Consider the following 17,248-nt stretch of genomic DNA (forward strand, 5'->3'; position numbering starts at 1 on the left):
GCCATCCTCATAAAATATTCAAACAAATCCCTCATGATGTTATCAGTATGCAGAAGAAATCATTTGAACTGAATCAATCCATTGCCACCTAGTGTATTACTAGTGTGTTTATGTATAAATCTAAAAATGACACAGGCACCAATCACAGTCTCTATAATACAAAATTTTATATAACATAAAGCTTAAAATAAAATATATCAGTGTGTTTAGTGAGAAAATGTCCTACATGGCCTCAGTTCCAATTTTCAATTAAATTAATTAAAATCAAATAAAACTTACAAGTTTACTCCTCAGTTGCACTAGCCACATTTCATATGTTCAACAGCCACGCACACTTCATTAAAAGCCATAACAAAACAATAATCCAGTCCTATTTCTTAGCCTGAGTTAGTAAAGTTTCTTCGAAGAGGTTTGTCACAAACTACTGATTTGATGCTGTCAAATTCAAAGAAAGGAGCAAAGGCAAAGTGCTCAAGTATTGCTCTAATGGCTACTAGTCGTAAATCATTGTATCCTTATTTTCAAGAAAGAGCACTGACAATACCTTAGGCCTGAGATTTGGAAAGAAACAAAACTATGAATAAGGATGGAAAAGGCAGCTATCGCACGTCTAATGATATAAGATATAAGAAGGGTTTAACTACCATTTTTACTTTCAAGTTACAATTAATTTTGTTCTTCTAGCCATAAGATACTCTGAGAATTACACACATTATGGCATCAGTGTAGAAAGAAATGGAAGCAACAACTCTCAATGGTTCGGCCCCAGAGAAAAAGCAGCTCTGAAAGTGAAGCCCAGTAGGCGTGATGCTTAACTCACAAGCTGCTTCATTAAGACAAAGGCTACGTATAGTGATTGCAAAATTCCTGTTTCTATAAAATAGTTCTCAGACACCATCAAGTGCAAAGTCTTTCTGACTTCGGAAGATTGCCTTTCTCCTAATGCTAGTTTATTGGCTTCTTGAGAATGAGTTTTGCTGTTTTTTTAAAAAAAATTCACTTCTACTTTTCTCCCCTCACAGATATAAATAGCTCTAGTGTTTTCCCTAGATTCCAAGGGGATCTATGTCACGAATATCACCACCTTCAGCAGCAGCATCATAACTGTCACCATCAAATTTGCTCCTCATGAGATCCTTTATGAAACATCTGCCTAAGGGTTCTAATATTCCAAGCAGACCTAAAATTGGTTGTGTTTAACCATGTTCATTTCTTACTATGGCCATCTATATCATCACCTCCCTCCATTTTGATAATATGGGTTCCTAATTCACCCGGTTAAAATTTTACTTGTTTGGCAAAGTCAGGCTGGAGTCTCCGGCTGCTGGTATACCCTGTGCAGCCTTGTATAGCTGAGAAACTGAAGTCCAACCCAAATGCATTTGATGTTAACTCTTTGTGAGAGGAACACAGGCATGCAGTGGTCTTTCTCATTCACAGACATGGAAAGGCTGTAGAAACTGCAGCTAACAAGGAAAAATGTTTCTATGATCATTCCTCTAGATGTATATTAATAAAGTTTAACTGAAAAAGGTTAATGACTGTTTCTATATATTTTTACTATATGATTTTTCTCTCTTTCATTTGAAGACCAGGTTACATTAAGAAGCCTAAATAGATACCTTAATGTCATCTCTCTACTGATATTAAGTTTTGATTAAAAACATTTATTATATGTAATATTTTAAAGCATTGAATTTCTGATATTTTAATGAAATGATCATTAAAAATAAACATCCCAATCACTTAGGTATTAAGTTATAAGTGATTTCTCTGCTGTATATACATATTTATATATGAATATACTTGGAAATTTTGCAGTGACTAAATGGAATGTATTTGGAAGATAACAAAATGTTGTTTTAGGATTTATCTCAAGAAAAAATTATTTCTGAAAGTATCATAAAAACCTTCTTATAACCTAAAAAATATTCTATTCTGCTGAATCTTTAAAGCACATTCCTGAGAAGAACATCATTACCTGTGTGCTTAGTGAAAATGGAAGAATGTGTGTAGCTGTATTAATGTTAAAAGTCTTTACTATTGAAACAAGAGGAAAACCAATGAGATTAAAATATATCTATAAAAAATGCTGGAGGTTATTGCTACAAAATACTAAGCATTGTCTTTCAAGGTTGGATTTGGGTGTTTTTTCCTAAAATTCTGCAGTTCTCATGAGTTGAATGCATTATTTTTATGAGAAAAAAGGAATTTTGCTTAAAATTACAATGGTTAACATTCAAGGAGAGGAAGAACAATTAAAAATGGGAGTTTTTCTTCTATTTAAGCATTAATTCTGAATATGAATTATTTGTCAAAGCAAATCTCACATGTTAACAAAAAGCCCATTAATTATACAACTGTTAATAACAGACCATTAATTTAAAACTATGTTTAATGTATGGGTGGAACTGGATTCATGATAAGTTTTATTTTTTCAGCAGTACAAGAGAGTAATTTAGAATATTTTAAAATAAACTACAATCAAGATCAAATTATTAATAAAACAAAAAAGCAACTGACTGTCAGATCTTGGCATTAAACACAGATAAACTAGATATATTTCTGGGAATACGAGCATTTATATTGGGAGAAATGGTTTCATCTGCTACAGAGTTTAGTAATTCAGTTATTGAGTTTCTTATACAAGAAATACAGTAAGTACATACCGAGAGTCTATTACATGTTTAGTGCTTTATGTAAACAATCTATATGACACATACTTATACCCCCAGTTATGTGTACTTCTTTACATAGAAGAACACAGAAGCCTGCAGAGGTTAAATAAATCACTACTGAGCGACAGATGTAAGATTTCATGCTACAACCTATCCTCCGCACCTAATCATTATGTTAAAATGCATTGTATTGCCTCAATAATTCTTAATATCCATCATTAATGCTGCCTTCCGAGTCTTTGGTCTTTATTTAATTGTTTTTGTAATAAATTAAAACGAAGCATAACTCATAGTGCTCTGAAAACAGTCAAGGGACCTACAAAGCAAACTAATTTATGGTGTAGTCTCTAATTAGCTGTAATTACAATATTTAATAAATGAAACACCTACTTTTAGAGATAATCAGATCTTTTCACTGAACTCCACTAGTGCTGTGGTGTATACAATAGGATAATAACAATCAAAAACACTATTCAAATGCTCTCAAGAAATACAAAAGTACAATTTATTGCTAACACTGTACTATTCTTCTACTAAAACAGATTTAATATATAAAATTGGGTATAAGAAAAATAAATTATGTAATTATCCGTGATTTAACTCCAGTTAAGATGGCATGTCATTCCTACAGAAGACTCATTGGTACACATCATTCCTACAGAACACTCATTGGCTGCCACGATCACTAATACTATAGCCAAAATTAAAATTTGAGTTACCTTAGAATCTGATCCCTTTAAGACTAAGACATTTAGCAGTAATGTTTGATCCAGCCATACTTTAAAGCAATACTTTTAGAAATCTGCTATATTCAGCTTGCAGTTATCAACAGCTATTAATAAGCTCTAAAGTGTATTTTGTCCCTCTTCCAGTCTATGTAGGGTTAGAGGGGAGGATATAAAAAACTAGGAATGATTTATGAATTGTTTACTACTTGTGAATATGCATGATGATTGAGCATCAAATCATTGAGTATCAAAAGGGCTCCTGACCTGACATTTTGTTTGCTTCCAAAGGAGAATGACAGTTCTGTGTTGTGTTTAAATAAAAGTCTAAGCATCAAAGATGGCAGCAGCAGAAAGTAAAAGTACACTTCACTTTGCTTTATGATATAATGAAAGGATCAACTTAACTACCATGTGATGTCTTAAATCAGCTCTGAATATCAAAGAACAAAATGATATTACTGCTATTTGGACTTTTGAAACGGATAAGCAAACAAATGAACAAAAGAAAATTCAGCGGACCAAAGATGCTAATTAGTGCAAACTGCATTTATAAGGAAAGAATAGCTTCCCTCCAAAAAGACATCACGTTGCATGCAAAATCAAGAACATTAACTGCCAAGCACATCCTGGATTTAGTAGACGTTTCAATGTTTTCACTCTGAATTAATAATGGATAATCTAGAGGAATAAGAAAAATATGTCTTTGATATTCTAAAGCTGGACCCACCCCCCTCAAAAAAACAGTAAGCATGATTAATAGCTCTTAGACACAGTTCCAATAAATATAGTGTCCTCAAAAAATTTACAAAACAGAGAATCTGGATTTTTTGTTTGTACATTTGTTTTTAGAAACACAAAATCATGCTTTCATTCAACTATTTATACAGAAGAAATGAAATTTTCATTTTAATTATTTTTAAGAAATAAAACCGCTTTTGATAATACTTATATCAGCCAATTTTTGTGTGTCCAAAAATACGCCTTCTTGAATTTTCTTCAAAGTTTTGCCTAACCAGTGGCTATAAACTCTTATAGTGACAACTATTATCCATTATCCAGCACTTGACATGCCAGTTCAACATCACTATATTAACCGACTTTCGAGTTTTCTCACTCCCTGGGGGGCCCTCTCTCTCCAAAGATTGATGAGGTGCAACACGGTGTTGGAGCTGCCATCCTGACTTGACAAACAGCAAGAGTGGTCCCTGCGCCCAGTGGAGGGGGGCAGGCACAGGAGAGAGAACCACAGTGTATCCTGGAATAACAGCCTCACATACTTGCTTTCCAAGGCAATTAAAACATTGTTTCTCAGATTTTACACTTCAGTCAAACACACCATTTCTTTTTTAAATCCAAGTGCCCAAAGCTTCATTAGTACGTATTGGAAATGTTAACAATTAGAGAGGGATTAAACTTTTGTCCCTTGGACATTTCAGAGAAGCTAAGATAAAAGGTGCTGCGCCTTCCAAGTTTAAATACATTGAAACTCTAATCACTTACAATTCCCAAATTGGTGTTATCACTTACTTTTTAACTATTGAATTCACTCTGGCAGAGCTAGGGTAATAAAACCCATCATATTCTAATTTTCAGACAGCTTGATAGAACCAACGTTCTTAGTATAGATAAAGTGTAATGGGGCACTTTCTTTCCCATAGGAAAGTCTTTGACTCAGATGCTCTGATGCCAGCTAGCCTTCACATCTGCTGTTTCACCATTGATAGCTGGAACTTGGCATGCTAAACTGGTGTCTGATGAAGCGGCTTTCCTCAAAGGCACCATTTTACTTCTTGCAATGGGAACATAGTAAAATGGTGTTGGTTTTCTGCAGGCCTTATGCAAATCCCTGTAATAAACATAGGATCAGGCCTCCCTTACAATAAATTGTGTGTTGATGAGGACAGGGGCAGGGGGGCAACCTCTTTGAGTAAAAATCACCCCCTTACTCTGCCAGTAAATTAAATGCATCATAAAGAATTGGTTTAAATATTTCAAACATGACTTACTAATACCCAAACCATATTAGACACAGATAAGACTATAATACTTTTCAAATACCCCCTTATAATAGTAAACAAAATATTACCATTTAACCTAATAGTCACAGTAATCCATTACCCACAACCAATATCTTGACACCACTAATAAAGAAGAAATAATTTGAGAGAGTTAGGGAAATATCTACTGAGATAATTCTTTCAGATTTCTAGAAAAGGTGTCTGATGAAGAACACATCAACATGAAGACATGAAAATTTTAGTAATAATATTAATCACTAATCTAAACTGCTCAGATACACTGGAGTTCAATCACATAAATCTTTGTTTCATTGATTTAAGTATGCAGAAAAATTTAAAAAGTAAACTAAATTATCCACAAACTTGAATACATGAAACAAACAAAAAATCAGAATGAAGTCTTTATTTATTCTAAATAACCATAAAGTTATTACTTAGGTAGTAACTTGTAAGCAAGTTAGCAAGAACAGATCTTGGCCTGGAAGCCTAACTATATCTGGTTTTGCATCCTCTGATTTAGAGCACAATGACATGTTTGAGGAGCATTTTGTTTTAGTTTAGATCTGCAGGGGGATATTGAAGAATTATCAAGTGACCCAAAGGAAGACTTCAATTAAAAGGATGTAATAATTTATCCCCATCCTTTAATATAGCTACATTCTTTTCTTCACAACGAGGAAAAGAGTGACAGTAGTTCACCAGATATTACAGGATTGGACAGTAAGCTCAGGTAAGAAAACTGCATAAGCCCAAATCTCAAACTATTGCTCAGAACCTAACAATATAAACCTACAGTGTAGAGTACTTCATCTCTTCTCAATCCCCTCCCCATTAGGTAAACACAAAAGTCACATGTACAATCCTTCCAAGATTCTAATATGCCACTTATGGGTGTCTTTAATTTCCTCTCCCTCTTCCCACGGGAAAAGAAACTGCAGTAAAAGTTTATACAGGAAAGGTGAATATATTCACTGCCCAGGTCCCACAGAATGTATATTTGTTCAGCTTTTCCTCAGACACACAAACATACATCAGGCTTTACCCCCACTCCATACTTCTCTGAGGAAAGAGTAATCTCTAACTTTCTTCATCCTGCTACAAGACAATTCTCATTGCACACCTATGGGGAGCCTCAAGGAATGGTGTCAAAAGTGAAGATATAATTAGATTATTTATTCTCAGTAAATCACTGTTGATAAAGGCTTTAGGCATAATTCAGGTAAGTAATTCAAAAGAAGTAAGGATGTAACCAGCAGAGTTATTTCATGCTTCTCTCTGACATTGTGTGGGGAGAAAAGAAGAGAAAAATGTCCACCCTAATATGAAAGAAATGACAGTAGATGCAATCAGTTATTAACTATTAATGCTGATAAAGAAGAGATTATTTAAATTTTATATGAAGTTAACTTTCCCTGGACATTAGAATCACCAGAGGAGGTTAAAAAAAAAAAGAAAGAAAGAAAAAGAAAAAGGAAAAACTCAGATGCCCAGGATCCTACTTCAAGATGTTTTTAATTACTTGGCCTGGAGAGGGATGTGGGCCTCAGTGTTCTTTAAAGGCTCCCCAAGTGATTCTAATGTTCTAAGGTGCAGGCAGGTTGAGACTACTGATTTCAACAAATGGATGTTTTAAAGACATTTGAAACTTAGAGGATGATATATACAGATAGGACAAAATAATGACTCTATTCCTTGAAAAAGGAAAACTGAAGTGAAAATGAAGACTGTTTTCTTATGTATCAGAGTGATATGATTGTCTGTCATGGACAAAACCATGTTTCCATACGACATACATGCTTTCTGGCATATCTCCTAGGACTTAAGTGGATAAAAGACTGGCCCCATAAGTTAAAGTAGTGCTTTAAATAGGAAAACTGATAAAATAGTATCACTAACTTTGCTGGGCTACAGGCTAGAATTTATGATGCATACATAGGGAGGTATTAATCTATCAAAAACTCAAAACTTTTAGTCATAAGGCTTTGATGCCAATATACCTATGCTCATGTTAATATTTCATTTTTAAATTACCTGCCAGGCACAAAGACAATATCCCCATATGAGACTCAATGCTGACATTTGAGACCCTTTTTTTCTAAATTATTGAGGAGAAAGGGGGTTGTCATGACTAAGCATAAACTGACTCAAAACATATAAAAATGACCTGAAAACAAAGCTCTGTGGTAAGTTAGTAAGAACTAAATAAACAGGGGAACTCTTAGAGTAGCAAGTATTTAAGAAATAATCCCTGTACTTACTAAAGTACCATAATGAATTTCTAATTATTACATTGTCAAATAATCCCATCTGGATAATGGTGGGAAATGATTAGAAAATGTGTAATAGTAAATATGGTACACAGTGAATGACATATGTAATTTCTGGCCATGTGCAAATAACAATTGAAACTTTTCTTTGTGATGACCATACTTAACTAGGAATTTGCTATATAGAATACAAAAGGTTTTTAAAGAATAAATCCTGGAGATCTAATACGTAGCATAGTGATTATGATCAATGATACTGTGTTATAAACTTCACAGTTGCTAAGAAACTAGAGCTTAATTGTTCTCACCACAAGAAAAGAGCTGATAATTATGATGTGATAGAGACTTTGGCTAATACTATAATGGTAATCATATTGCAATATATAAATTTCTCAAATCAACACACTGCACACGTTAAACTTACATGATGTCAAATGTCGATTATACCTCAATAAAAATAAATAAAATAAAATAAATTCAAAAGTAATTTTAGATGATCTTTCTTGTCTTTGAAAACTATTTAGGTCAATTTCCTGCATACCCAAAATGGAAATTTCCAAATATTTTACCACCAATATAGGAAGAGGAAAATAAAACATTTATTTCAGAAAACACTTTTCGATCTGAAAAGTATACTATAAATGCCATTTTGAGAATTTCTTTTCAAATATAGAAATCTCTTTTTAGTAAATGCATTATAATTGCATTACCACCACTGTTCTAAATTTTCTTAAAAATTTGTTTTTCTTAGAAATTAATAAAAATACGAGAACTATCCAATGAATGGTATGTTTCTAAATCCATTTATTAAGTGTATGCAGTAAACTGCCAACTTTTTACATTCTGTTCCTTGACTCAAAAATTACTTACGTTCTTTTGGCATTTAAGAAGTAAAACTCATTCAAGCTTTCAAAACATCATTACAGGCATGCAACACAAGCAATTCAGGCTTAAAAACCTGTACTGTCACCCCAGCATAATTTAATTTTAGAAGACCATTGAACTGATAAGCTCAGAGTAAGTAGCAGATTATAAAGAACATGTTATAGTTTTATCTGCCCCAATGGCTTAAGGCAAATGTTTTAGAAACTTAATATGATCAAACAGTTGAGGTCATGTGGGTGATCCAAAATGACTAATGCACTTAGCTCTCCTGAGTAATGATGGTTATGCCGGGATGTCTTTGGCTATCCCTTTTATTGCTGGTACTATGAGTCCCTTGGTTATTGCTTTCATAATTAATAAGTCACTTAACCTCTCCATGGCCCAGTTTCCTCATCTGTTAAATGAGCATAATGATAATTGCTTTCTACCTTCCTTAGGGGTTGCTATAAAGATTAATGAGCTGGCATTTAGGATGCACTTTGAGTTCTTCTAAAGAGGGAAACTATTCACAAAGAAAAACAAAACAAAATAAAACAAAACCCTCTTTATTGCTAACAAAAGATAAAACTACCCCCCTAGATGGATTAATCTACTTCCTCACATTCCTAACATTATAACCTATACATACTTCCGAATAAATTGACTTTTAACCCAAGGTTAAAAATGGAAATACCAGAGGGCTACATATTTTGAAGAAACCTTTTTAGTCCTCTACAGAATTAGAACATTTTGAAAGAAAGCACACGTTTTATCTAAAACCCTTTGTCATAGGTGTTCCATCAATGAATGCAATATTTATTGTGCTAATAGATAACTCTTCAGAATTTGGTTTAAAAAAAAAAAAGTGAATTGCTGTTGTAAAGGAAACCTAAATATGTAACACTGATGGCAGATGACAATGAAATAGAGGAGGCCCGGGAAAACGGGAATCTGTAAATATAGGGGGAAAATAGAGAGGGAAATAAGATTTTAAAAGTATGTCTTGTAGTAACTTGGGAGATAGAAAATACACTAATAATCTTTTGGACTTGGGCAAAGAAATCTTAAGACAAAATAACAAAACATTCAAAATATCAGCTACATAAATTTAGCTACATAGGATAAGGTAGTGTAAGAAAGAGATAGAATATTAACAATAAGAAGAAGAACAACAAAGAGGAAGAGAGGAAAATAATTTTAAGAAGAACTGGGCAGTTTGCAAGCAGAATTTAGAGGAGATAGAGAGGAGCTAGAATTTGTATGGTGTTGTAATAAAAATGCTTGTAATTTTCAGTGTCCCAAGCCAGTAAAAGTCCTCAGAGTTGTTTCCACCTGACTCCAGACCTTAATTGAAAATCAATTAATCATACTGTCTTGAGGTCCTTTGTTAAGACCTCCGAAAAAGTTAAGGCAATGCCTTGTAGATTTTCTCCTCTAAATAAAGACCTTCTAGCCCAAATTAGCAATGATTAAGTCTAGAGAGAGGCACATTTTAAGAACTGTGTAGTATTCAAATGGACTTGACTGGATGTATTTAAAGGTCACAAAAGCTTAGCAGAAGTGGTATTGGCGAGAGTAGTGTCACTCTGGTGTGAAAGAAACGGAGTCTGCTCCAAAGGTAGAAAAGCTTCTGGGCCTTCAGGTTTCTAGGAGTAGGACAGCTGAGTTGTAAGCTCAATAAAGATTTAAGTTACACGCCACTAAGAGTATTTGGTCATTTGTTAAGCCATATTATTGTGCAACTGATAACTAATAAAGTCCAAAACACACACAAAGCCTGTGCTGGGGACTAGAAGGCCAGGTATAGATGATACAAATTCAATCCGTGTCACCCTGCTGTGCACTGCAGTGTGGAGACAAGGGAACTAATGGAATGCAGTCCGGAGGATAATTTAATGATAACTGAGGTAAAACATGCTCAGAGAATTTTTGAAAAAGGAGTACCTTTCCCGGACAGGGTAGATTTGGGTAGGGGAAAGAATCAGGAAAATTTGCCTGGATTAATTGAATTTACATCTAAGGAATAAAGAGAAAATAATCAATTAGGATGGTAGAGAAGGGCAGGGGAAAAAAAAGGCACAAAAAAATATTTGGCATCAGTTCCCCAAAGAATTGTTAATTGCACCTCAATACACTATCTCAAAATACATAGTCTAGAAAATAGCTTCTGAAAACTGCTCCATAGATTTTTTTTATTTTCACTTATCAAATTATTCCTTCTTCATAACATAATCAGAAAAATGAAGCAATTTTAATATGATAAACATGGTGTGATCTTTTAAAATCTACTTTAAAATTATTTATCCAATTGTGGGTCATAGAAACAGTTTATTTGACTATGTTTAAAATTACTCTAAATCCAGCATTGTTTTAATTAGCCATGTATTCTAGTAATGGTAATGTATGATGTCTATCAAGATTTCATTAAGTGCTTAGCATGTCATATAGAGCTTTCATTTAACATTAAAAAAAAAATACTGTGAAAATGGTTCTGTCAGTCATTCTAGTTTAGAGATGAAGAGTCAGAGGTTTACAACGGGCAGTGTCTTACCTAAATTTAGCCAATAGATGGCAGCGCCAAGAATTAAGCTCAGGTTTCTCTGATTCTACAGTTTCTATCACTCTTAACAACTATTCTAAATTGTACATTATGTGTTCAGAAGTATTAAGTGATTTACATTAGATATTTGATACCATTAAAATGTCTTTTTATCATGTGGTAGAATTTTTTAAATAACCATAAAAGGGGACATGTATTTCCTTTGATACCTTTTGGAAGGACAGACTATGCTGGACCTGTAGCAAAGCCAGAGATTTCAGGTAGACCAAACCCAGAGAGAAAATTTGCAGAAAATGGAAAAACTGAGTCATGGGTTGCATAGAAACAAGGTGATTTCAGCATCATTCCATAAAACATATGATTCACTTTGAAAATATAGGGATTCTCAAAAGAGACTATAACACCTACAGGCTATTGCTGAATTATTTTTGAGCATATATCTATATGTATTCATTCTCCTAATCTTTACACTTCAAGGAGAAAAGAATGTGTTTGTTGCTTGGTAACATTCTATATAATGTTCAGCCCTGGGGTGAGATTTCACTTTTGCTACACTAAGTTCTCAGATTCCAAGAAGAATGTTTTGACTCCTACTTTACTGTTTTTTCATAAAATTCCTGGGCCCTCAGCTATTTTATTATCTAAATACGATTAAGAACCTATTGGTGATGCCATATAGCTTTCTATTACTTTACATGGGATAACACTGAAAAAGACCATCTTCTCAATATTGAGTTATTTTACCAGTCATAGCTTTACCCTCACTTGTCCCTGGAGAGAATCTGTGTAGGGTATAATGGATATAGAAGAAAAGAAGAAAGAACTCTTCTTGAAGACAATATACATGTAAGGTCAATGAAAAAAGTTAAGCATGTTCTTTGAAAAAGGAATTATTCAGTGTTGTAGAATGGCTGAGTAACTCTGTGTTTCTGCAATACTGAGGACTCATCCCTTTTAAGGCCAGGTATCTTGAACCAGCTCTTGCTTATAGTAACACAACTTTACCATTCTTTAAAATAACTTTCTGGAACTGAGCTGTTCCAGAACAATTAGCTAATAGCAAGGTCTTGTTAAAGTAGTAAAAAAAAAAAAAAGACGGAAATTCTTTTAGAAGTCAATGCCTTAAGGGTGCTTCCTAGAGTGTTTGTATGCATTGTTGTTAATTAAGAAATAAAAGAATGGTATCAGATGTAAATAGACTACACACAATAGTCTCTGACTCATTGTAGAATTTCAAAATGAGCATGCAATTGCTTCAATTCCAGGTGGCTAGGAAATTTTTTTTTAATTTCATACCAATGAAATTAAAATTAAAAATGAAATTGGTATGAAATGGCTGATACAAGTGTATAGTCTAGCAAGCCAAAATAATGAGGTTGAAATTAGTATTATTTAGGGCAATGCTAAAATAACTAAAGAAAAATCAACATTTACTGTATTCTTCTAAATTCTATTTTTTTTTTCAAATTTCAGCAGCAGGAATTCAGTATGTGATAAAGTTATCAACATAATTGTCAACTTAGTGATTATCACTGTGTGGTTTTTATTGTGACTAGGGTACATTCCAGAGGCCTTCAGTTTTACAGAAAGAAAGTCTGTGCTATTGGAAACACAAAGTTGTTTCATGTCAATTTTCACTGGGTATAGAGGCATCTCTATGTTTGAGAGAGAAAAATAAGAGATAAAAGAGTAAGAAGAAAAGTGAGGCAAAAATGACCCTGCAGAGAGCAGCTGAACTAAAAAAAAACAAAACAAAAAACAGCAAAACAGAAGACTGGAAAGATTCAAAAGACAAAACAGGGAGAAAATAAAGTTAAGGATGGGGAAAAAGAGAAATTAAAAAAATTGATTTTCCAGAGATAAAATTTGCTTACAAGCACTTTGAAACTTAAGATACTTGAATCTTCTGGAAAACAAAAATAAAATTAAAACTCTGAAGTATTGGTGAAACGGAAATAATTACTTCTGGTATCAAATCATTTGCATTAGTACTTTATCTATGTTATTGTACAAGCTGAAGTTGAATACTGTAATAATTTAAATGTATCACATATTCACTCACTGCAAAGCTACTGACACTGACAAGGTACTTTTTGAATTTTCAATAGCTGATTTCCTTTTCATTAAAAAAAAGTTTTATAAGAAAAACACTCTATTAATATTAAATAATCAATTGAGGAAAATCAATCAGTTGCAATTTATATAGTCATATAGCACCATCCTGATCAAAATGCTTCACTCATATTTGATTATTCAATAAATTTGATTAAATAATAATAATTTTCCAATTAAATGTAAAATACACATCCAATCTTTAATCTAGCTATATAAAATAGTCACTTTGAAAATAATTAAATTTTAAGAATCATATAGATTTGACTAAAGCAATCAATGTATCTCATTCTTTGGGTATTTGATATCCTCCAGAACCCTAAAAAAAAGCTGATTTAATCTAGCAAAAATTTTTACAAAGAAAATTACATAATTGCTTGGCAAAATTATTTTAAATAATATAAAAACCCAGTCATATGATTGTTGATTTAGTCTCCCTGGTCTTAAACTAAACTATAAGCTTCTTAAAAATGAAAACTAGATGCTATTTGCTCTAGAATACCCAATGTGTGGGACAATTTCTGGTACTCAATAGGCACTTGCAGAATGGTTGTTGAAAGAATTTATTTTATAGCTTGAGTCAATCACTTTTTAAAAAGAAAAAAAAAATCTACCACTTCTACTGCCCACTTGAACTGCCAATTTCATTTATGTGAATAGTGAAGGAAAATACCAATGCTTAAAAATTTGCCCAAACTATAAACAACATAAAAATACTTAGTATAGAAAAGAAATTATGAAATACTGACTCCCTAAAATGAAATCTCCCCATTGGGTCTACTCTGGTCCAGTGAGATCAGCTGAACTAACGAGAAGAGTAGAATGATATAGAGGAGGGCAAGACACTCTATATGCTTGGAACTTTTACCATTTAAATGTTTTGCAGGGCTGTCCCTATGGATACCATTGCAAGTTCAGTGGGGTAGCCCATTTTGAGATTCTGCTTCTCAGAATATTAGATGGATGAATGTCCAGAGAACAGGAACTGTTTCTGTTTGTTTCTATCAGCCTTATTTCCCTTCTTTTTCTGAAGGCTCTGAAAAGGTAAACCTTGTCTCATTTTAACAGAAAGAAATGTCTGTATGGAAAACATTCTCACATACAATCATTCTAGTCTTCTGAATACACATGCCTTATAGAGTCTGATTCTAGTAGTATTCAATTTTTAATTAGCATATTACTGTATTTATTTACATTCAAAGAGATAAGCTTATTGGGGAAAAATAATGTTATTTTTGAACAGATTCTCCCCTGAACAAAAATGGAATACTTGTAAAGCAAAAATTCTTTGCCATTTACAAGCATTAAAATGTTTTGCCTTGATGGCCATGTATTTACTTGTATACCTCTCCACCCCCTGAGGTATGTGCTATTGATTATTTTGCACAAATATCAATGTTGCTACACCCTTACATTCACAAATAGAGAAAGGTTTGCTTGTACTCTATCATTTTAATACATAAATTTTAGATAACCAGTAGGACTTACCTTGAAAAAAGTCATGGTTGCACCATCCTCCACCGCTCCATACTCTATCTTGGTTTGTTTAGCTAAATCATCAGCAGAGTCAATAGGGGATTCCATGCGCTCCACTGTCAGAAAGGCGGCTAAGTTAGCAGTATACGAAGAAATGATGATAAGTGTGAAAAACCACCAAATGCCTCCCACTATCCTGGTGGAGAGCGCTTTGGGCATGAGCTCAGAACCTAACAGAGATTGGGGGGAAAAGGTGAAACGAATACAGAGAATTTGATCAGCAGTCAAATACTTTTGGTCACAGTGGCAGAATGGAATCACTGTGTAATAAAAGCTTAAGTTACAGATTTACATATTGCTTTAGTAAGCAAGGAATGACCGTTGGGAGAGCAGAGGCTAATTTCAGATAATATGTAGTCTCTTAGGACATCTGTGTTTAAGTATAGTGACAGGAGACTCAAGTTCTACCTGTGGCAGGGCAAAGTAAGAATTGCATATTAATGATGGAATAACCTTTATAAAAATAGCATTAGAAGGGACAAAAATCTCTCTAGTTTAAACCCCCTTTATAGATTTTCATACTCTCGTTGGTTATGTGGGTTTTAGAAGAAATGATTTAATGTGCATTCTGATCCATTTCTTAACAAGCTTTATATAAAGTTTCATTTTTCATGTGTATGAAGCTCCAAAATCTTATCCTTATTGCCATTTTAAAAAGTAATGGTGTAGGAAAATAATTTCAATTATCCACATTTCTTAAGATGTGGAGTTTCAGTCCAGTTTTTATTTTAAAATAGGTAGTAAATTATTTTCTTATGTACAAACAAATGTCTCCTATCACTATAGTTAGCCTCAAAAAGAGAAATCAGAATAAGAATAGTTAAATTATTGAAAATTTACTTTTACATATATATAAATTTCATAATTATATTACAATACATGGCTGGAGTTGCCTGGTCATGGTATTAATAAGAGAATGAGATCTGATAATTATATTTTGCTTTTGATTATTATTAATTTAATTAATTTAGGTTATAAAATAAACTTCTAACAATTTTTAAATTGAGTCTTCTGGTTTTACCACGTTATTTACGTTTTAATACTGAGACGAATACATATCAGCATGTGTAATTTTTTATCAGAAAAGTATACTAAATTTATGGATATATATATTACTATTCACTTTTAATGATTTTGAACCTATAATCAAGAAAACATTGGCCAGAAATTAGTTAATTTTAATAAGGTTTGAGTAAAACGGAATGAAGCAAAGATGGACTCCATTTTTTTGTTTTGTTCTACAGTCATATTTTTAATATAATCATGAGTGCAATAAGGTAATATATCTTCAGATGGAATGAAAAATATAACAAATTATTCACATTAACAATGAAAAGAAGTGGTATCGTGACTTAGCTATATCAAAGACAGCCCATCTTATACTTCAGTTCATCTTACCCTTCCGGTTTCAAACAAACAAACAAAATTTTAAAAAGCAGACAGACTTGGACATGACAGCCAACTCCAGCTCCAGACTCTGCCTACCACTCTGTAAGGAAAAAAACAGAAAAGTACCTTTCTGACGTAGCTGCTCCTAGGCCCTGTCAGACACACACTCGGACACTGAAACACTAAAATATTCCCGAGATGATCAGCAGCTTTGGCTGCCCAGTCTACCTTTTTTTTTTTTTTCTTTGAACAACACCACCAAAAAAGTCAAACAAGACTGGGAAAGAAAAAAACAGTGGAGACATTCGACAAAAATGGCCCAATTACCACAAGTTCATATCTTACCCAAGGACTTAAAGTGAGTACCTCCTAGGCTTGTGAATCAGAGCCTGGTTAGGGGCTGACTGTCATGTACTCAAGGTAACGTCATGTCCAGCACTATATCCCACTAATTCCTGGGGAGCTGGGCATCAGCCAGAATAGTATGGGTTCCTCTTTCATGTATCCACCAGCAGTGAAGTAGTTATGTGGCAAAGCAAATGTATATTTGAATTTTTCATTGCTCGGATTACTCGTCATCATTTTCAGAGATATCAGATAGAGTTTCTAGATTTTATAGATATCACGTTCCTCTCATCAGTATACAAATTCTCAAAAGTATCCAAATATTTTAGAAAATACAAGTGAAAAAAAGAATGTTTTATTTTTCAAAGTGGTAGCAAAAATTTCTTAAAAAATCTTTGTTATGGTTAGACGTTTATTACGAGAATAATTTGTTCCAGGCTATTAAGATTGGTTATTAGCAGGCAAAGTAGCAATTTGCCTGGGTGAATTGCATTACCCAGTGCAACTTGTAAAAGATGTTTGTCTCATATGACAGGCTTTTATTCATTTCTAATATTTTGAAACAACTCCAATATTATCTTCCAACTGTAGAATAAGCCTAAGGGAAAAAAACACACTGGACCCAAAATGCAGGAAAGGAAAGATACAACTACTGATTATTCATTTTATTTAGAAAGAGATGCCACAAACTTAGATTAGTTCATGTAAGAGTCTTCTGAATTTTCAAGTTTTAGGTTTTAGTATCTATAAA

General features: G+C 33.2%; 1 protein-coding gene across 3 annotated transcripts in view; it reads right to left on the bottom strand.

Annotated features, from left to right (window-relative positions):
* GRIK2 (glutamate ionotropic receptor kainate type subunit 2) overlaps nucleotides 1-17,248 on the bottom strand; it is a 605,730-nt gene that overhangs the window by 95,284 nt on the left and 493,198 nt on the right. For all 3 annotated transcript variants that reach the window (XM_031456080.2, XM_031456083.2, XM_031456088.2), the window contains one exon: nucleotides 14,716-14,933. In XM_031456080.2, the coding sequence (XP_031311940.1) occupies nucleotides 14,716-14,933 (218 nt within the window). The remainder of the gene's footprint in view (nucleotides 1-14,715; nucleotides 14,934-17,248) is intronic.

This window comes from Camelus dromedarius, chromosome 6 (assembly GCF_036321535.1).
Source record: "Camelus dromedarius isolate mCamDro1 chromosome 6, mCamDro1.pat, whole genome shotgun sequence".
Taxonomy (NCBI): domain Eukaryota; kingdom Metazoa; phylum Chordata; class Mammalia; order Artiodactyla; family Camelidae; genus Camelus; species Camelus dromedarius.